Consider the following 21,934-nt stretch of genomic DNA (forward strand, 5'->3'; position numbering starts at 1 on the left):
TCCAAAGATCCTTCAGCTCTATGGGCTGCAGTTTGTATTGTAAAGTTACTCAGTCAGAAATTAACAGCAATAATTTGATATTTAGCCTTTCATAAGACAACACAAATAGGGGTTAATTTCCTGAAGTTGTATTTTCACCACATTGCTCATTAATGTCAGCTTCAAACTAAGTATTTAGTTTAAAGCTGAATATTTAGTTAGCAAACTAAATATTTAGGTTCAAGCTAAACATTTAGCTTGCTAAATGAATATTTAGTTTGGTGAAAATAAAACTTTAATAAAAGAACCCCGTGGTTTTTCTTTCTCCAGACTAAATGACTTTACAAACGGCAGCCATGGAGCTCCGTACCTTTTCTGATTCAGTGCAACTAAAACTCTTTTAGTCCTTATTAATCACGACTGGTGGCCACTGAATGATTTCCAGAGATATTTGTGTTTGTTGGTGGTTTGGTTTGTCAGTACCAGGACCTGCACTGTTCGGAGCCCTGGTTTCACGGCCGCATCCAGGAGGGCCGGCTGATGGCGGAGCGCCTAATCCACGACTACTGCGCAGAAACCGGGGGGCAGGACGGGACCTTCCTGGTCCGACAGAGCGACAGATACGTCACCGACTTCACCCTCTCCTTCTGGTATGGCCGCCGTCTGATCCGTTACTCGCTGCTGCGCTTTCCTCCGTAACGACGCGCTGGCCGTGTGTCTGCAGGCGCACCGGCAGAGTGCAGCACTGCCGGATCCGCTCCTCCACAGAGGGAGGCCACACCTACTTCCTGACCCCCAACCTGCACTTCCCCAGCGTCTACTCTCTGATCGAGCACTACCGGGAAAACCCGCTGCGCTGCCAGGACTTCGAGCTGCGCCTCACCGAGGCCGTGCCCAAGCCGGACCCTCACCTGCAGGAGCGGTTCGTCCAGCGGCGCCGCAGCATTTCACATGAGATCGCATTGTTTTCACAAACTGCAGCATTTACATTGAACAGTTCCAAGTAAACAGACAGCAGACTGACGCCTCGTCCACACGCAGTCAGCTCTTGCTCAAAACAAACATCTTTAAAAACCAATATCACTCACATCGGGCCGCTTTCAGAAGGGTTAGGGTTACCCTTAGAATCAAGTCAAAGTCAGAATGTGGGAATATTGGCTGGAATGCACAGGACCCTAAACATCATGAACACACACCGACACACAGTTTTCTCAAATCTCCACTTTGGGTGGAGTTTTCATAAATAATAGTTTTAGTGTAGGTGAAACGTCAAAACGTATAAATATTTATTTTCCCAAGCCTCAGGAAACAGGATCTGCTCTGGATTTGATGGCTTCTGGTGCATGGAGCCCCACAAACACAGAAATGACTCGGTTCCTCAGTCTGAAGGAATAAACTGAATTAGATACATTGGATTTTTAATATAATTTAAAATGTTAAATTATATTCTAAATTTTATGAGAAACATTTTTATAAAACAGTATTATTACAAAGATTTCTAAAATAAAACTTATTGAGAACAATATTAAATCTTTGTCTTAATATTGACCCTTATTACAACTAAATAAGATTAACAGCATCAGTTTGGTATTTCTATGATCCGAGAGCGATATCTATTTGATTCCGTTTAGTCCCAGTTGGCCCAGTTGGAGTTGTGGCCGGTGGTGTGGCTGGTTGTTCTGGTTTTATTTAAACAAAGATCCAGCTGTGAGCTCACAACGTCTCCCTGTAAACAGAAGTTAGCTGCAGATATGAAAATGAGGCGTGGAACCTGATTTGGTTTGAAAAACAGTTTAATTTCAGAGCAGCAGTGTTTGTTGAAATGGCTTCCTGATCAGCAGATAAATGTTGGTAACAGAGGAATCTGAACTGGTCATGGTTGCAGCAACAGGTGGGGGAGGGGACCAAATCTGTGGTTCACAGTAAAAAAATGCTGTATGTTTGTTAACAGCAACGTTCTTCAGCATAAAACAGAACGATTGGTTATGAACGATCACAGCAGCAGGAAGTCAGACATTTGTCTTGCGTGGAGTTTGAACGTCTCCATGGTAACCGAGGTGAATTATTCCAGGAAAACGAGGCAGCGTTTGAAATATTCCTTATTTTACTGGTTCTGATTCTGGGAAGGGTCTGAACCAGAAACCAGATCTGCGTTATGTCTCTTTAAGACCTTCAGCCAGGATCAGGCCTGGACGTCCTGTCCCACGTCTCTGTGGAAAGGTCTTCAGCAGTAACTGTGAGTGGAGCGGTGACAGCTGGTTCTGTGCTCCACAGATGGTTCTACAGCAACCTGAGCAGAGGCCAAGCGGAGGATTACCTGCTCAGGATCCCCAGAGACGGAGCATTCCTGATCCGACAGAGGGAAGGAGAACCAGACTCCTTCGCCATTACCTTCAGGTACAACAACCAACCTGAACTACGTTTTCAGAGAGCCTCTCCTCTTGACTCCTGTCACAGCTTCAGTATTATTTCAACTTTAGAGGTATAAACACCTTGCTACTGTGGCTAATGGATATCTGCAGCTAAAAAAGGAGGAGAAACGTTTTAAAAGACCAAATCAGAGGGCATGTAGCAGGTCGGCCCTCTGGTTCAGACTAACTGTTCTCCGTCCTGCAGAGGCGATGGGAAGGTGAAGCACTGCCGGATCCAGAAGGAGGGCAGCGTCTACCTGCTGGGAACCACCACGGAGTTCGAGTCTCTGGTGGAGCTGGTGAACTACTTCAAGAAGAAGCCTCTGTATCGCAAGATCAAGTTGCGTTACCCAGTGACGCCGGAGCTGGTGGAGCGCTTCAGCGCAGTGAGTTTCTGGGCGAGTGAGAGAGACTGGAGCGAGTGAGAGCAGAGCGCTTCAGGAACTGTGAATACTAACAGGTTCTTATGGCTCACTCACAGAACGAGAACTGCTCTTCCATATACATGGAGACGTACGTGAAGCCCAATGACATTGGGCCGTCGCAGGTGGGTAAACACCTTTTTTGATTTTTCGCTGTGGCTTTTCAATGCAGCGGTTGATGAATCAGCTTTTGTGTTTCAGCCCCAGAATACAGTCCGGGCTTTGTACAGCTACCAGGCCAAGCGACCCGATGAGCTGAGCTTCACTAAAGGAGCACTGATTCATAACGTATCCAAGGAAGTGGACGGATGGTGAGCTCCAACCTCCCCACCAGGGCCCCGTCCCCCACGGGCCTGTGACCCGGTCCGGTTCAGTCAGCAGTTCAGTCACGTTGCTCTCGTTCCTCCAGGTGGAAAGGCGACTACGGAGGACGACTGCAGCTCTTCTTCCCTGCCAACTATGTGGAGGAAGTGTCCAACTCAGCACAGACTGACGCCAAAGCTCAGGTCAGACTCTGAGGCGCCATGTGGCCGTTGCCTCTGAGGTGCCATATGGCTTCGCCTCTGAGGCGCCATATGGCTGTCGCCTCTGAGGCGCCATGACTCAGAGGCGACGGCGACATGGCACCTCAGAGGCGACGGCCTCAGAGGCGCCATGTGGCCTCTGAGGCGCCATGTCGCCGTCGCCTCTGAGGCGCCATGTCGCCGTCGCCTCTGAGTCATGGCGCCTCAGAGGCGCCATGCATGTCGCCGTCGCCTGTGAGGCGCCATGCCCATAATCACTGAACACGTTGTGATGTGGCCCACAGGAGATGGAAGACAACCCTCTGGGGGAACTCTGTAAGGGAATTGTGGAGATCTCCATGTACAACATCCAGAACAGTAAGTGACCTTTGACTTTGTTTAGCTTCTGATGAAACGTGAAGGCAGAAGGATTCTACATGGAGTTCAGTCAGAAGGTCATCCGCTCAGTGAATAAAATCGACTTTATTTAGTTGAATGTTTTGGTGACCTTCGCCTAATAACGGTATGCAAAGTATTCATGCCCTCAGACGGAGGCAAACTTCCTGTCCAACAGGTCAGCAGTCTGTATGTCTGTCTGTCTGCAGTGAAGAACGGTAAATACGGGAAGCCGCATGTCCTGACGCTGCAGCACAAGGAGCAGGACAGCGTGCAGTTTGACCTGGCCGCTGGGTCGCTGGAGGAGCTGTTCGAGTGGTACCAGGTGGCCTGGGACGTGACCCAGAGGGAGATGAGCAAGCAGTACCACCGGGAGCAGGAGGTGAGGACATTGCCATGAATCGGGCTGCAGATGCTCAGGACGCTGCAGCTGCAGCAACAACCGCTGCAGTTCTTCCTTCACACGGCCAGAACTTCACCAGGACAGAAAACAAAGCACTAGGGAAACTCTTCATCTCTCATGGTCACAGCACTGTCGCACGCTGTGACCAAAGTCTGCTATTTGGTGATGTGACGTTCAAGAACGATCCGATTCTTCTGAACGGTTCTTTATAAAGATAGATGGGACTGGAACAGGGGTGTCAAACTCCAGTCCTCAAGGGCCGCTGTCCTGCAGTGTTTAGATAGAACACAGGTAAAAAACAGTGGAATGAAATGGCTTAATTACCTCCTCCCTGTGTAGATCGGTTCTCCTGAGCCTTGCTAATGACCTAATTATTCTTTTCAGGTGTGGTGCAGCAGAGGCACATCTAAAAGTTGCAGGACAGCGGCCCTTGAGGACTGGAGTTTGACACCCCTGGACTGGAGCCTCACTGATAGCCGTTCTTTGTTTTTGCTATGCTCTGCGCACACTGCAGTAGCTATTACTGTTCTATTTTATGAAAAATATACATATTTAATCATCAAATAAATACACTAGCAGAGCGCATGCTCATTGCTCTTTGATTATTTTGGTCACCTGGTTTCATGCAGGAGGAGACAGAGCGACACCAGTAACTGATCTTCTGATTGGTTACTTGTTGCTCCTTGGTCAGTGTTCATAGTTTATGTTGCTTACCGTTAGTGCATTGCCATAGTTGCTGTGTTTAATGGAGCAGGCAGTGGTGGTTTCTGACATCAGCCATATGAGCAACCTTCCAGGGCGTTATCTTGTTGGGGGCGACATGAGACATGAGTTTGAATTGATAATTACAATTTATTTCAGCTCTACGTTTTTAATATTTAGTTGTTTTTGTGGGAATGTGGATCTTTCAGATCAATTTGAGAAACAATTTTGATTATGTTTCACATTTTATTGAGTCATGTAGCGCGGGGCGCCGGTCTTGGTCTCGACTACAGCACTATAATGAGGATTAGGATTCTTACATGAATCAGTTTGTTTGGTTCAACTCTACAAAGTACTGGTATTCACAAAAATATACGAAGACTAAGAAGCACAACGATAAAAGCTTCTGGGTCCGTCATCCAGTCCAGAACCAACCGATGCCAGCAGGCTTCCTACAATTATTTAGTCTGCTGATGCTCAAATCTCAGAGCGAAATATCAAAGGTTTAGGGGTGTTAAGACAAGAAGTTTGTGTCAAAACTTCAGTTTCATTTGTGAAGATGAAAGTGAAAGAGACAAATAATAAAAATAAAGCAGAAGATTTTACTAAGACATTTAGACTGAAACAGAAAATCATAAGAAGATGAAAGTTTGTTGTTTCCGTGAGAGAGTCTCAGACTGGAGCTGCAAACAGTGGTGGTCTGATGGCGTGACTGTGCAAACAGGAAGTGGTTGTTCTTTCTGTCCAAACTCAGATGAAACAACAGGAGGAAGTGGAAAAGAAAGCGGAGGTTGCCATGGAGATGTCTGATCTGGTGGTCTACTGCCAGCCTCGCAGCAAGGAGAAAGACCGCTTCGGTAAGTGAGCCTCTTCGCATCAGCTGCACGCCTCACAGAACCAAACGGATCACAGAACCAAACACGTCACAAAACCAAACGCCTCACAGAACCAAACGCCTCACAGAACCAAACGCCTCACAGAACCAAACGCCTCACAGAACCAAACGCTCCAGATTTGTGTCGGCTCCCTCAGCACGGAGCAGCTGCTGCGCTCTGACGCCTTACCAAGGTGAGAAACCAACAGGATGTGATCAAAGGGAAACAATGTGGAGGCCAGACAACTTCCTGACTGCTGTGACTCCAAACCTCAAAGTGTCAGCAGAGGCCTAACGCTCGTAGTGGAAAATATACAAATAGCTGCTAGAGCATTTTCCTGCTGTTCAATGGGTCTAGTCCAAGATCCTCCAGGTTCCTCTGACCTCCTATGACCCTCTGACCTTCTGACCCCTCTCTCTCTGCAGACAGCTACAGCTATAAGGAGGTTCGCTCCTTCATGGAGAACAAGATTCCAGGGAAGAGCCGCACCAAGGACTTCCTGCGCTACAACCGCAAAGCTCTGAGTCGGATCTACCCCAAAAACCAACGAGTGGAGTCCTCCAACTTTGACCCCTACCCACTGTGGGCAGTGGGGTGCCATATGGTGGCGCTCAACTACCAGACCGCAGGTATGGAACCAGGCAGGTGACCCTCGGATCAGCCGAGTCGTCTCCACGGTGACGGGTCCTAGAGGAGGAGGAGAGAACAGATCTGTTCTAGGGCCTAGGGTGGGATGTAGGGGTCAGAGGGTTCAGGGGTCAGGGTAGTCAAGTCTTTGTTACTCTTCTCGAGTTAAATCAAAGCTTAACGCAGTTCTTAGTTTTCAACAGCCATTTATTGTGGACACGTCTTGCAAAGTCCCCAAAAAATCCCGTCAGAACTACAAAAAAGGTAACACAAACCTAAATCAGTTCACAATAAATGGCGTATTAACATAAATAAAAGGTACAAATAAACAAAACTGTACCTCATTAGCCGCATTGACTCCAGAGGAATAAAGCTGAATTTCTTACAGCTTCTTCAGCTTGAATGCCCATGTGGCTCTAAGTGCGCCAGCCAATGCTTCCCTGGACAACACATGGTCCGCGGAACAAAACAAAAATTCCCCCTCCACATTTGAATGTACACTTAACATAAATTCAATAAAATTACCTCACATTTAAGCTTAATTTTTTACATTAAATAAAATCTAACTACTGCCACTTTAAACTAAACAACAAACAAAAACAATAAAAATAAACCAGATGCAGTTGTCTTGACAGCAGCTACAGTCAGAAAACATCTCCAGAGAACGATGACTGGACCTGATTTTATTTTTCCGTTGGGTGAAGCTGTAGATGATCTGCAGCTTTGAAATGTAGAATAAATTTCCTCTTTAAAATCCTGAGTTTTGTGTTTTCAGCTTCAGATCAGTTCAGAGATCTGCAGGGCCTGACTTTCTCAGATGAGCTTCACTTGAGGAAGTTTGTTTTTTTAGAAACCTGAAGCTGATTGTCGTCTTGCCAGATAAATACACCCAGCTGAACAGCGCCCTCTTCAGCCTGAACGGGAACAGCGGCTATGTGCTGCAGCCTGAGATGATGCGCTCCGACGACTACGACCCGCATCAGGAGAAGAAGAAAGTCAAGTACAGCATCAGAGTCAAGGTAGAGTTCACCTGGATCCTGATTGGTTCCAGTCGGATGGTCAGTGGATCCTGATTGGTTGTTTTGTCCCTCAGGTGATCGCTGCCAGACACCTGCCCAAGCCGGGCCGCAGCATTGCCAGCCCATTCGTGGAGGTGGAGCTGTGCGGACACTCAGAGGAGAAGTTCAAGACCATCGTCTACCGTGAGTCTGACGCGATGCGAGACCAAGGCGGTGGTCTACTGCGCGTCTCTAACCTGTCCGCTGGCTGCAGGTGACAATGGCCTGAACCCGGTGTGGAAAGCGCCGGCGGAGCCGGTGGAGTTCAGTGTGTTCGAGCCGGAGCTCAGCTTTCTGCGCTTTGTGGTCAACGAGGAGGACATGTTCTCCGACCCCAACTTCCTGGCCCAGGCCACATTTCCTGTCAAAGGCATCCGCTCAGGTAGGACCTCAGCGTGCTGCATGGTGGCTGCATAGAAGCATGGTGGCTACATAGCTGCATGGTGGCTGCATAATAAGTGCCATCTGGTCTGTGATTGGTCAGAAGGTTCAGAGGAGCTTTACCAGCTTCAGGTTGCCATGGCAATACACCCAGGTGTATTGCTGGGTTTCAGATGACCCAATGCGGATGGAGGGCAGGAACTAAATTCAGCCCATTTACTTTTGTTGATTCAGCATCAAAATGCCTAAAGTCTGAGTCCTGTACGGTTGCTCCAACTGTTCTAATAGAGAGAAAGATAAATGTTATTTTCGTGTTTCAAAGGGAGTTGGTCATAGGGAATTAATTTAAAAAACTTACTGACAAAAGAGGAGAAAAGTGGATCAACAATCTAAAAATCAGGAGGTGCAGAAACTAATACCAGAGTTTGCAGCCACTCTCTAACAGGTAACAATCGCATTGTTTAAATTGTATTTTCAGATGTTTTATTGGACAGTTACTTAGAAAGCCAAGCATTCATATGTAAGGAAAGATATATATTTTTATGCCCTAGCATGGTTGTCCTCAGAGTGCTAATGTTGTTAGCAGCTAGCTCAGTGCCGAGTCACAGACAGAAAATATGTTTATTCAGTGGGATTTTCATGATAAAAAAATACAAATAAAAAAGGTAAATAAATTAAATATAACCTACCAGCCGTACAGACAGTGAGCTGTTACTGTTCCCCCATATGCTTGGTGTCCAGACACTAACAGACACGAACTCTGGGTTTCTGTAGATCGGAGCGAATCGTTGACCTACATTGGACCTAACCCCTAACCCTAATGTAATTTTATTAGGTGTGTTACCACCCCACTCCACTAGAGGCAGTAGCAGGCCTCTGCGACTAAGGAGCAGATTTAGAAGTACACAGAAAGCTACGGAATTTGCTAAAAACTATGAGCTGCGCTGAAGAAAGTAAAAGAGAGAAGTTGAAATACATGCTGAGAGAGAAACTCCTTCCTATAGATGAAGATGTATCACAAATTTCAAAAGAAAATAAAAACGGGAGGTCACGGATAATATAGCAAATAGCGCCGTTTTCAATAGAGCTTTGGAGCTGACGTCACAGCGTATAACGTTTACGTCGCTAGGCGCCATTTTTGGTGTCCACAGACCAAAACAAAATAGTCAGAACACCGATGTTTTCATTGTGTTACCGACCGCAGTGAAGTTGTTTTCAAGTTGGATACTGGATATTCGCGCTCCGCGGAGTAAGGGACGTTCAGCTCAAGGTTGGTCCGATTTATGAACGCTAATTTCGGCCAGCTGTTCTTTACTGGTCCCTCCTCAAGCGCTCGGAGTTTCACTTAGAGACCGTCAATTTCCGAACACTCCTGTAAATAAATACTTTGTCTTGTGACCGACTGATATAAAAAAGTGGTCATTCATGCTATTACACGAGGCACACTATCCTCTATTAAAATTTTAAGTCATATTCAATAATTTTAATATTAAATGTTTTCTTTAGTAGCTTCCAAATCGTGTGCCATTAACTCAATCTGTGTGAAATTGTTCTACTAGACTGTATAGATGAGGCACACTCACCTTTATTACATTTTAACACTTTTTATATATGTTTTAGCTGTTTCTGTAGTCAAAATTTTGTATTTTTCTTAAATGGCTTCTAGGTCATGTGACCTGTTGACTCAAAATCTGTGAAATTATTCTACTAAAGCATATAGAATAGGCATATTTTATTCCATTTTGACCCCTTTTTTTTAACCAAAATTATATTTTAAAAAATATTTTAAAAAATTCATAAAATGTATTACCTCAGACGGTCATCACTTGTTACCCGTAATGTTCAATTGTATAAAATTCTAGGACAGGATCTATCAGGTTCACTTACCTGGAATATGTTAAATACAACAAATATTTACTTAAAGTGTGGTCTATTTCATAAAATTTGTCACCTTTATTGTTTAATTACACATTAAATGTTTAAAGATGGGCTCTTTCATCTGGTTTGTGTCATGATGTGGCGGTGGACACAAACGCAGCAGGAAGTAGACATACTTTATGTGGATGTTATTTTAATGAACAAAATAAACAAACTAAATCCAAAATCCAGGAAAAACAAGGAAATCCAAAACACAATGAAACAGGAGACATGAGAGATAACAATGGTAACAACATGGTGAGCAGGGTAACAAGTTGGACTGGCGAGTTGTGACTGAAAAAGCTCCTCTTTTTCAGTCGTAGTAGTGGGAACAATGGCCTAAATGAGAAGAGTGATAGCAGATGTGAGTAATTTGGCACAGCAGCTGGCTGAGGGCTGGGGAGGAGGTGGCACAAGGAAACTAAGGAGATCTGCTGGGAACACAAACGGGAGGAAACGGGGAACTGAAAAATACTTGTAATACAAAAGACAGTAAGAGTAAAGAAAACCTGATGAACTAGGAGAGAAAGATATGAGGGAAACCGAACCTAAATAGAAACAAGGCTGATCTAACAATAAGAACTAAGGAACACACAGCAAGAGAAACTAGAAGATTTAAACAAAGAAATAACTCAACTAGAATTACTAAAGAAAGATGCAGACTCAGACATGGGAGAATAACTGAACCTACGGTGATCAAATTAAGAAATAAACACTAGAAACCCTGCAGTGAGGCTGAAATAAGAACTAGAAGGATAAAATAGAATTAAACTATAGTCATTAAAGAAGGCTGGACATGGACTCAGACAAACAAGGAAAAGCAATAATATAATTCCAACTACACTAAATACCTCTAATAATGTCAAAAGGACCATGACGGGCTAAACTAGTGAATTAAAACATGAAGCTAAATAAAATAAAAAGCAAAACAAACCCAAAAACCCAGTGTCCTGACAGATGTCTGATTATATAATTGTTTACTTTAATCAAATAAAATATTTATTTAAAAATATAATCTTTCATTACGTGTATGTTTACCTGAAATATTTAAATATCAAATTTTTACTTAAAATGTGTTTAATTTCTTCAGCTGAAGTGCTTGAATCAAACGATTCATGAATGTTTAATGCATTAAATTATTAAATGACAGAAAACAGCCACTTCCAACTGTACACATATTTCAACACAAATGGTTCCTGTTCCTCTTCAGAGTCTGCAGCCTTGCTGAGCTCCTCTCCTGGGGTTTCCTCCTCCTCAGCCTCTCCAACTTGCTCCTCTTCTATTGCCTCTGCTGCTCTGTTTTCATTATTTACCTCTTCTGGGGTAAATAATGAAAACAGTCTCTGTAACTTGTTGATCCACCATGGTCTTCCTGTATCGCCTCTTTAATTGACGCGCATGTCGGTCCGATGTGGCTTTTACCTCGCAGTGACCCATATTCAGCACTGGACCCCAGTCAGGATTGAGCTCATCCATTTCATACGTCGGTTTTCCTTTAAGAGGACATATCAGAACACACATCAGTATTAATACTGTAAATCTGATAACACACACAAAAAAAATTAAATAGTTTACTTCACAATAATGTAAGAACCTCGATGTCCACTGACAAAACTCGGACTACGCTACCTAAACAATATTAGCCCGACCTAAACAAGGTTGACCCACTTAAATGAATTCAACAGAAACTGAACATGAGTACATCCGGACAAAATCATAGCAAATAAATTATGACACAACACCAACAAAGCGAATTTAGACACTCACCATAATAGAAATGTCTGGAGGAAACTTGTAAGTATCTGGGGATGTTGGAGAAGGTAACATCAGCGTCTCACCGCTGATACCAGGACATTCGTCTTCTTTTCGTTATCTCCGTTAGCTTAGCCTCCACACGTTGTTTCCAAGCAGGAAAATAGTGAAACGAAAGTCCGTTTTCTATCTTTTTACCGTTTCAGTCGTGTGATCGGACATTACATTCAATAACGCAGCAAGTTCGTACCATAGCTAAATTATTTTAAGTAACTTGGATTAAAAAAATCTGCGAGACTGTTGTTTTTGTCCGTTATGTTTAACAGAGAGAGGACCCCAAAGATGGCGCTGGTGTCCCTCAGTCTACAGCAGTGACGTCATGTTCCAAAACTCTATAATGTCTGAGACAGTGGTCCGTCCCGCCCCTTTCTGTTTGCTGCAGCAGGTCCTTCTCCAAAAACCAGCAAAACGAATGGTTTCACAAAATAAAATCCTGATTATGATGATCATAAATACATTCGGGGTGTGCAACTGGACAATGTGTCAAGTATATTTATAGAACTTCATTAACTATTGGAGTCCAAATGTAAGCAGGAGTAATAAATTCCATTTAGCACAAATACATATTTAACTAATGACAAGCTTGCAGAAAACATTTCACACTGTATGTCAACCATTATACATTTGTACATAACAAAAAACAGTGAAATGCCGTGAAAACCATTTTATTACTCCAATGTTACACATTTCTGCAACTGGTTTTATGTTGTTTTTCTTTCCCTGTCGGAACATGCTGGTTAGCATTAGCTTCACTTCAGATTGCAAAAACTCACTGGAGAAAATCACAGCAGCAACTGATTTAACTGCATCAGGTCGATTTTCTTCTCTTCCATCAACAATGACCAGAATTCATCAGCATTTATCAAATAACTTACTTTTCTTTCTCCCTCGGTATGAATAGTTTAGCACAGGGGTGTCCAAAGTGGATCCTGGAGGCCCGACATCCTGCATGTTTTATTCTCTCCCTGGTTTAACGCACCTGGATCAAATGGTGGCTCGTTAGAGGCCTAAGAGGAACATTCACAAGCTGAAAAGGTCGTTGCTACCACCAGGGAGAGACAGCACAACGTGCTGCAGCCAGATACGCTTTCTTCTTCTACTGTTATGTTTCTCTGGAGTCTAAACCACAGAGTGTAAACCCCACGCCACCTACTGGTGGTTTCTGGAAGCAAAAGAAAACCCTGAATTAAAAAAGAAACCGATTTTCTGGTGCAGTAGAAACAATAAATACGAACATTAACAATAACATTACACACACACGCACACACAGACGGGGCTTACACAGAAATCTGAAAAAAAATTAGCTTGGTTTTTATGAAGACTCATAAATCAGCAAAAAAAATAATTATTTCATCTAAATTCACTTTTATGTTTAACTTTAAAAATGAATCAACACAATTAGAAAATACAAAGTTCTACTGATTCCCACGATCATTAGTTATTGTATATTGATCTTGTATTGATCGGTTTGTATTTCCGTTCCTCTCAGGCTATCGCTCCGTCCCGCTGAAGAACGGCTACAATGAGAACCTGGATCTGGCCGCTCTGCTCGTCTACATCAACGTTCAGCAGGCGGGGGTGAGTCAGTCTGTCAGTGAGTCCGCTCAGCCTGCAGCTTCCTTTGTAACCTTTGACCCTGTGACCCGTCCAGAGAGCCGAGGAGGAGCTGTACTCGTCGTCTAGCCAGCTGAGGAAGAAGCAGGCGGAGCACAGCGAGCCCTTCCTGTACGACACGCACAGCAACCTGCAGCGCCCGGCGCTGCCGCACCAGCACGGCCAGCTGGTCCGCGAGTCCAGCGAGAGACACAGGTACCTGGTCTCCATGGTAACCACTCATTTTTCAGTGATGGCTGCGAAAAAATGGAAGAACAGAGATTTTATTTCATGTGTGAGCTCAGACTGCCAGAGCGGCGGGTCCGGTTGTTGTTTAGTGACACCCAGGATTTCATCCAATAAGAGACTGGCTGGCCAAGTCCCTCCCTCTCCTTTATCATGCTTTGCTCTGATTGGTCAGCTGCAGACGGCAGAATTGACATCATCACTTTTCCTTTAAACTGACCCTGCAGACAGAAAAATGAATCATGATCATATTTTGGAAAAAGAGCCATAAATCAGGCCATTTTTGTTCTTGTTATACCAGGTGCTGCCACTAGAGGGCGTGTAGCGCAAGAGATACTAAGAAACGTCTCAAGGGATCCACGATTAGTTGCAACAATCGACTTTATTTGGTTTATTTTATATGTAATAATACTGTAGGTTATTTAGTTTTTATAAATTTTAATGAAATATTGTCACATTAATGCCGCTATGTTCATGCTGAAATGTATTCTGGGTAAATGACGTATAGCGGTCCAACTGCCTGGCTCCTCCAGCCAAAACAGTGATGAGTAACGTTATTAAGCCTTTTTAATTTGGACCAGAGCGCATTGAAACCGATCAGAACGTAGAAATAACAAGAGCTGATGAAGAGGAGGAGCAAACAGAGGAAGAGTTGGCCGTAGGAGCTGCTGCTGGTTCATAATGAAACAATGAGTGAGACTCACCTCTGGTCACTGTGTGATCCGGTAAGAACTTCTGTAGCTCTGAGTCCGGTTTGGCAACAGTGGTTTAGGCTCCAAACTTTGTTCGTTGTTGGTAGTGGTTTCACATAGGCCTGTCGTGATAAACGATAAATCAGTTAATCGCACAATAAATTAAAGCTATCGACTTCATTTTAATTATCGGCTTTATCGTCTCTTCCTGCTTTTTTCTCTTTCTGTTGATGACTCTGAATAAAAAAGGCTCAACTCCGGTGCTCTCCACTCACCCTCCCTTCCTCATTTCCTCAGTGTAATGCCCAGCACACACTACACCATCTTAGAACTGTCGACTGATTGTCGGCCCATTTCCAAAACCTGAGAGACCACAAACCAGCCGACAGAAACCCTAGGTATAACGGTTCAATCGGGTTCGATCGGGTTCAGCCGTTTGGAGTCCAACTTTATTTCCACTTTGGCTTTATGTTGTTTAGTATTTATTCAAGTACATTTTTTATTAATGGAGACTGAGAATCCATTTTATTTTTGTTTTTGGTTGTTTTGTTTAAGTGTTTGGTGTTCTTTTAAAAATAAAGTGCATCTATCTTTGGCAGGAAATCACATGTATTATTACATCATTTCCATTAGATCTGTGTAAAAAGGTCTTCAAACAATATTATCGTTTATCGCAATAATTTTTGAGACAATTAATAGCTCAGCAAAATTCGTTATCGTGACAGGCCTAGTTTCACATTCAGTGCCGGTGTTCTAGCTCCGTTAGCTAGTGACGTGTGGTGAAGTTCATGGCTGGTGAGGCTCTGACTTCATCAAAATCATAAGACCAACCAGCATGCCTATGTGGGCCCCATGTGGGGAAAAGGAGGGCTGATATATGGGTCCCATATGGGTTTGTCCGCGGGTTCCACGATGGCCCCACATGGGTTTGCCCATGTAGGGCCACAGCCCACATGGGCCCTAAATGGACAAAACCCATGTGGGCCACCACCATGTAGGGCCCATGTGGACAAACCCATATGGGACCCATATGGGCTGCCCTCCTTTTCCCCACATGGGGCCCACCTAGGCATGCTGGCCCTTGCATGTTATTGTTTACATGCGGAAATTTCTCGCATGCAGACAACACTGAAGGGCAAAGAGACTTTTACATGTTATCCATGGCCGCGCTGCCACAGCACAATACTTCTGTTAACTCAATGAAACTTGGAAGTACAGCGATCCCTCGTTTTTCTTAGGGGTTGCATTCCGAAAATAACCCGCGATAAGTAAAATCAGCGAAGTAGTTACATTTAGTTTTTTTTTTTTTTACAACTATTACACAGCATAATTAAATACTCTACATTGAAACCAAAGAACAAAACCTGTTTTCAGGTCAGTGGATGTCCGTGTGCGTCAATCACGGCATTAATGTGATCCGGAGCTTCACAGCTGGATCTGCTGCTGAGCCTCCGGCCACAGCTTTTTTCAGCAGGCATTCAAAGTTTCAGCTTCCATCTCCTGAATGGCCAATCTGTATTACGTATCTTTTAGCCAATCAGAACGCAGAGCACATAAAAAAACTGCACAAAAAATATCCGCGAAGCAGCGAGACCGCGAAAGGTGAACCATGTTGTTGACCTTATTCCTGGGAGGCTCACTGGGAAAACGATTATGGGTGTCACTTCCGGCGGCTAGCGGAAGTAACATTATTTCATTGTAATTTATTTATTTATTTTTATTATTATATGAACATATACAATCAGCTCCATAAAGGCACCGTAATGTCTACATTATAAGATCACAGAATAAACAGAGTCAACAGAGCCGAACAACAACTGGGAAAGAGAAAAAAAAGAAATAAATGATGCATAGCAAAATGAAAAATAAAACATACAACAGGGCAGTATATTAAAGCAAGAAACTTTTCAAAAAATTGCACAATTTAAACTCATTTTTTGCTTTATAAGATTTATAAAACAAGTTTAAATCATTCATCCACTGTCTAAAGTTAGGAATGGTTTTAGAAAAGCGACATTTGTGTATATGAAATTTAGCTAACAATAAAACATTATTTATTCCATAGTGAATGAAGTGATCATTGATGAAAATACCAAATTTAACATCTTGTATGGTTATATCTGCTAATTGTATACCATGGCTGAGAATTTCATTGTAATTTGTAGGGTTTTTTTTGCTAGTCTATATTCATGATAGAAGTTACATCTCTCTTTTTGGTTATGATACAATTTTTAGTCAAACAAGTTCACGGACACACCGTCTGCTGTCAGAGAGCTGCTCAGTGCAGAGGATCGTAATTGACAGTTTAATCAGGGGAGCGACAGGAACAAGATCGTTAAGTTTTGTACCGGAATGAATTAGCATCGCTGCTAGCAGCTCGTTTCTCTGACAGGAATAAAGAGAAAAGCAGAGAAGATCTGAGATCTGTCATAGATCATCTGTTAGCTTTGTTGGTTCTGCTGGTATAAATCAATCAATCAATCAATCAAATTTTATTTGTATAGCACATTTCAGCAGCAAGGCATTTCAAGGTGCTTTACATAATTAAAAAACAAAATAAAAACAGCATGTGACATTGAATAAACAGTAAGAAAGAGAGAGATATTGGAAAAACAAAACAAAAAAAAATATTAAAAAAAAAGAATAAAAACATACTTTTGTTCCGGAATTTAAGCGTAACAAAAGTAAATGGCTCAAAGTGTTGTGGAGAAATGTCCAGGGTCCAGATTAGGTCCTTCATTGTGTTCCGCTCCGCACTGCGCTCTCCTTTCTTTCATGTGGGAAATTATCCAGATTCTGTTTCAATTTTTATTTTTTAAATTACAGCAAATAGTGCTACAGTGTGGCATTATCTAAATGCCACCAGTCAAACGCAATATGATAAACTACTGGGGCAAAGTTAGCCTTCCTGTGTTTACTCTGTAGACTCCAGTACAGATTGGACCTGATGACGTCATCAACCCAGCGGTGAAAAAATGGCGACCTCCCTGGTTGAAAAATGTATCAAAAGACGTACATTTTTTTAAGTAATTATGAGTTTTGGCGAATCACAAACAGCAATTTTTTTATTAATTGGAAAATTTCAACATATTTTGACAACATATTCAACTAGTCCTGGATCCTTTTAAAGATTTCATGTCCTTGTGATTTTCCCTCTTGAAGTTTAAAGCAGCAATATAAAACATTTAGACTTTATTTCCTCTTTAACCCTTTAGTAGATAAAAAATAAAATGATCAAAGTTTTTATTAATATCAGGTCAGATTCACTTATTCACTCTGCAGCTTTAACTCTGATTCGTCTTCAGGTCAAAGGAGAAGAAGATAAACAGCAGCAAGTTTTACACCTGAGGACTCACCTGTCCCCCGTCCACCTGTCCCCCGTCCACCTGTCCCCTGTCCTGATCTTCACGGTTTGATCTTTTCTTCTCTTGTCGACTGAATGGCAACAACCTGACGTTACCGGCGGATAAATCCTATTTATTTAAGTCAAACCATTTTCTGGGTCCGATATTTTAGCAGGTGTGGAAATGTTACTGGTGTCTCAGACAGGAAGTGTAGAATAATTCTGCTTCCTGTTCTTGTGATGGTATTTATTTCTTGCGGTTCAATCTGCTGTTTTTTCTCCTTTAACGTCTGAAATCAGAAGAATTTAAAGTGAATATGTGTCAGACAGAAAGTTTGGATGTTAAATGCTGCAGATGTTCCTGAAGCTGTTTTCCTGTGTGACTTCATCCTCATAAATAATAAATAAACGTGTGCTCATTTCACCCATCTTCCCTCTTTATTTCATTCTGCTCCAGATGCATTCTGGGAAACTTTGAGGCTGAATCAGTTCAAATTGAAAACATGATTTAGTTTCAATCCAAAATGAAGTTTGCACCTCAGTGGTTCCTGGGTCGTCTGAATTATTTTGGTGGTTTTATTGATTATGTCCTGAAGTTTAAAAACATAATAAAGAGAATATTCAGCTGAGAAAAATAAAACTCAGCTTTTTCTATAATAACGCCATCAGTTCCTCCTGTCAGGGAACAGAAAGAAGTCATGTGACTCCTGGTAACTATGTGAGCCGCGTGAAGAGCTGATATAGAAGATCAGTATTCAAACATCATCATCAGACACCAGAGGGCGCTGTTGAGTCAGTCTTAGAGTGTGTGTGTGTGTGTGTGTGTTATTGTCCTGATATTAATGAGTTACCAGGTGAGCGGCCCCTGGGAGCCATATGGGAGGCGGCGCTGGGAGAGAGAAGCAGATAGGAGGGAAGTGACGAAACACTTGGTGTGTGTGTGTAAGAGGAGGAAGTGTGTTCTTGCCTCCATTAGTCCCCAGTAGCAGCAGGAGGACGCTGCGCTGCTTCTTGTTCTCTGGTTTTAAACAGATCAAATTCTGCAGCTCCTGATCTGAACGGTGCGGAGTGCTGCTGTTTTTCTGAGGTGAATCTCCAGAAAAAAATAACATGGCGGACTTCCCCTCCAAGGTAACCACGGAGACCAGCTCCCCACAGCCCCAACAGGGGGCCGGCAGGCTGCGGGGGCTGGCTTCCAGCGCCACCTCCAGGATGGACGTGTCGTTCCTGCGCAGTGTCCCGGCGGCACTGATGGCGGCTGAAATGGTAAGAACTGCTCTGACCCGGTTCCTACAGACCGAACCACCATCAGTCTCTGAACCAGAGTAAATCCATCTAAACAGACGACGTTTCACCTGAAAGAAGCAGAGAAACACAGAGAACTTTTATTATTTTAATATTTTTAGCTACTTTAGCTCCAGGACCATGATGGCACCTGGCAGCTGAATGGCAGAAAAAACAAAGTGTGCAGCAGCAAATATCAACACAAAGGCGTAGATCTGATTTTCTACAAAATGGGAAAGTCAAGAGAAACTGGTTTACTTCGAGACCTGAACAGGAAATCATTCCCATTCAGTTTGAAACGTCAGAGTAAAGTACCGATTATACAATCGGGTTCTGGTGTTTAGGGTCATAGTGATGGTTTCCAGTCCAGTTCTGAAACGACTGGTAACACTGGGAGGTTTCTGTGGTTCTGCAGCAGCATCTCCTACTGACTATGCAGTGACCCAGTTCTGCATTGTTAACATCAATTTGTTAGCATTGATCTGTTAACATCACTCTGCTATCATCACTTTGTTAGCATGAGTAAAACCTGAGCTTTCCTGCTGGTTGCTGTTCTCTGCATCACTTCAGCTCTGAATGTTTCTGAGAACAGAGGAAGATCTGCAGCAGATTCACAGAGAAATCATCACCAGACTAAAAATTAAAATGATTTCACTAATTCATCATGGTTCTGATGGTTCTGGTTCTGGTCCCCTGGCCTTCTCCTGCAGCCTTTCTTCCTCTGTGCTGCAGGTGTTGGGCCTGCTGCACTGGGCTCTGATCGCTGGCGCCTCCTACTGGCGGGTCTCCGCCTACGGCTGGGTGATGTTTGTGGCCGTCGCTCTGTGGATCCTCACCGCCCTCCTCTTCCTTGTCCTGCTCTTCAGCGTCCCCCAGAGGCTGTCCGCCGTTCCTTGGACCATGACGGTAGGTGGAGTGGCTCATTTCTGGGCCTTGCTGAGGTCCGGTGGTACCGGTACTGGTACCGTCAGGTAAAAAGCTTGAGGTACAGAAGGTGAAATGGTTTAGCAGAACCTGACCCGGTTCTGGTGTCGTTTGCAGGTGATGATGTATAACGGAGTGGCTGCCCTGCTCTACCTCACTGCCTTCCTGACCAACGCCGCCACGGTCCGGCAGTTCCAAGGGTCCTTCCACGGACAAATCGGCGCTGCTGCTGTAAGTTCTCCATTATTCCACTGAAAGCTACAAGCCCCACAGCATGATGCTGCCGCCACAATGCCAGAGAGCCTCACTCCTCCAGGCAGCCATCTTGTCGCTGTGTCTCATCTGTCCATCAAACCAGAAGAAAGACACCTGAAGGTCTGCAGGAGTCCGTTTCCATGGTGATGGCCATCCTACTTCCTCCACGCTGGGTTAGCCTGGATGAAGAAGGCGAGCGAGAACGAACCGATGAGTTTTACTCTAAAGGCTCCAGAACTCAAATTATTGCTGTGTCTGTAAAATAAATCTTCCTCCTGTAGAAGCTGGCAGCTCGGCCTCCAGCTCGCTCCTCATCATCACTGCGAGATTTATCTGCGTTACCATGGGAACACTGCTTGGAACTGACGGGATCTTCGGATGTGGATTGGAGAAAGTTCCCCACTTAGACCAAAACCCAAAGCGTGGAGCAGAGATGACCCACCAACCAGGTCCAGGCTTTGGTTCTGAACCTCTCTGGACCAGATCCAGCAGATCTGGACCGGATCCAAACCTTCCGGATCCTCTCAGGATTTAAAGTCTGACATGGAAAAGTACAGATCAGGAGTTTTACAGCCGCATGACGCCGTCACACCCTCAGATCACCTGATCAGCTTTTACTGCGTCGACCGATTAGCGACAATACATCACTAGTTTCAGATTAAAGGTGTGAAAACGTTAACCTTTGACCCTCTGCAGCAGGAAACCAGGGATCTGAACAGAAAATGATTCATGAGGAGAATAATTAACAAGATTTCACTGAACTCCCCCTTAAAACAGCTTCTTCTCAGATGATGGTCAGGTGAGCGAGAGACAGCAGCCAACAGGTTGAGGTCAGAGGTCAACAGCATGGTGGCTTGCACCAACAGGGACTGGAGAACCAACCAGCTGTTGATTAGTTGTTTCTCCAAGTGGGGATCCGTCAGGATTCCTTCTGTGCAGCTAGCAGGTCAGCTGCAGCGCCGCAGCTCCGACTGCGACCGTCTGCAGATGTTTCTCCTCTCTCTGCAGTTCTTCGGAGCAGCGCTGACGCTGCTGTACGGCGCCGGAGCTTACCTGTCCTACCTGGACTGGAGGGCCGATGGAGGGAATGCCGCCACCAGCACCGTGCCCACCTAGGACCACCAGAACCAAGACCACCAGAGCCAGTAGAACCACCAGAACCAGGCCTTCACATGGACTCAGTAATCATCTAATTCTCCATATTCGTCGTCTTGCTTTGATAGAAAAGGAAACGCTGGAGGTCTTCCTCAACCCGATGAAGATCTGATCGCACCAGGTCAGAACTGAACCACCAACTGGTTCAGATCTGGTCCGATTCAGGTTTTCTCTCAGCTCCAGCTCGCTAATCATTTCTCAAACCTTTCGATCCATTTGGGTTTTATTCTCAGCGTTCTGATAATCCTGAAGCTAAACGCTGAGTGAAGGTTCGCGCCACTGTTTACCGTCTGGACCGGTTCTGCCTGAACATCTGGATCTCTGTTTACGGGCAACGACTGATCTTTGACCTGGAACCAGTTCAGCTCCATTTCAGTCTGGATCCTGGAGGTTCTGGAGTAAACGGTGAATTTCTCCTCCAGGATCAAAATGTTTAAATATGAATCATAAAAAACTTTTAATTCCCAGAAATTAAGATTTTTTTAAATCTGAAATCTGAATTATGTTTTAATAATTAACCACACCTTAAAGATGATCACAGCAAATTTCAGCCACTCTGTTCGTGACCCGGAGTGGAAACTCTGTGGAAGGACGACCTCAGGCTCAGCCGCCAACGACTGATTTGTTGAGAATCCAGTGAACCTTCATGCTGACGGTTGCTGCACATGAATTATTGAAGATTTTGAAATGAAATTGAAATCTGTGAATAAAACCAGTTAAAGGAAAGAAAGTCGGAAGCTTGATGATAAAAGTTTAAATTATTTGTGTTTAGATCAAAGTGTTTGGTTTGTTTTCCTTCATTTTAAATGAAAATGTTTGTTTACACAGAACGATCTGATCCAGACGTTCATGTTTTCATTTATGTTTTCACTGTAATCAGATTTTTAACGTTCATTTTATGAAACATATTGACAATAAAGGACTTTAAGTTTCAGTCAATTTCATTTAAAAATTAA

The 21,934-nt window shown here is 43.8% G+C and overlaps 2 protein-coding genes and 1 long non-coding RNA gene across 5 annotated transcripts in view; 2 read left to right on the plus strand and 1 right to left on the minus strand.

Moving 5' to 3' along the window:
* The window catches only part of plcg2 (phospholipase C, gamma 2), a 31,908-nt gene extending 14,124 nt beyond the window's left edge, over nt 1–17,784 (plus strand). The window contains exons 17-33 of one of the 2 annotated variants that reach the window (XM_007540299.2): nt 460–629; nt 704–901; nt 2,254–2,376; nt 2,596–2,776; nt 2,872–2,937; nt 3,014–3,123; nt 3,222–3,318; nt 3,621–3,693; nt 3,921–4,093; nt 5,571–5,673; nt 6,117–6,320; nt 7,198–7,337; nt 7,412–7,520; nt 7,591–7,758; nt 12,976–13,064; nt 13,138–13,295; nt 17,323–17,365. In XM_007540299.2, the coding sequence (XP_007540361.1) occupies nt 460–629; nt 704–901; nt 2,254–2,376; nt 2,596–2,776; nt 2,872–2,937; nt 3,014–3,123; nt 3,222–3,318; nt 3,621–3,693; nt 3,921–4,093; nt 5,571–5,673; nt 6,117–6,320; nt 7,198–7,337; nt 7,412–7,520; nt 7,591–7,758; nt 12,976–13,064; nt 13,138–13,295; nt 17,323–17,365 (2,205 nt within the window). Of the gene's footprint in view, nt 1–459; nt 630–703; nt 902–2,253; nt 2,377–2,595; nt 2,777–2,871; nt 2,938–3,013; nt 3,124–3,221; nt 3,319–3,620; nt 3,694–3,920; nt 4,094–5,570; nt 5,674–6,116; nt 6,321–7,197; nt 7,338–7,411; nt 7,521–7,590; nt 7,759–12,975; nt 13,065–13,137; nt 13,296–17,322 lie in introns of both variants that reach the window. The other variant, XM_016664941.1, reaches the window with a different exon arrangement.
* On the minus strand, nt 6,511–6,899 carry LOC107834145 (uncharacterized). The gene is made up of 2 exons (XR_001659932.1): nt 6,659–6,899; nt 6,511–6,571 (listed from the first exon to the last, which is right to left on the minus strand). It is a non-coding gene; the product is annotated as an uncharacterized LOC107834145 (long non-coding RNA).
* A 675-nt stretch (nt 17,785–18,459) lies between the features above and the next one.
* Nucleotides 18,460–21,911, plus strand: pllp (plasmolipin). Of its 2 annotated transcripts, none has more exons than XM_007540300.2 (4): nt 18,460–18,626; nt 19,377–19,550; nt 19,686–19,799; nt 20,832–21,911. In XM_007540300.2, the coding sequence occupies exons 1-4, from the start codon at nt 18,471–18,473 to the stop codon at nt 20,937–20,939; spliced, it is 552 nt and encodes a 183-aa protein (XP_007540362.1). In that variant the 5' UTR covers nt 18,460–18,470; the 3' UTR covers nt 20,940–21,911. The 2 variants fall into 2 exon arrangements, with proteins under 2 accessions (XP_007540362.1, XP_007540363.1); XM_007540301.2 differs by having other exon boundaries at nt 19,927–20,924.
* The last annotated feature ends 23 nt before the right edge of the window (nt 21,912–21,934 follow it).

Source organism: Poecilia formosa, unplaced genomic scaffold, assembly GCF_000485575.1.
Source record: "Poecilia formosa unplaced genomic scaffold, Poecilia_formosa-5.1.2 Scaffold531, whole genome shotgun sequence".
Lineage (NCBI taxonomy): Eukaryota > Metazoa > Chordata > Actinopteri > Cyprinodontiformes > Poeciliidae > Poecilia > Poecilia formosa.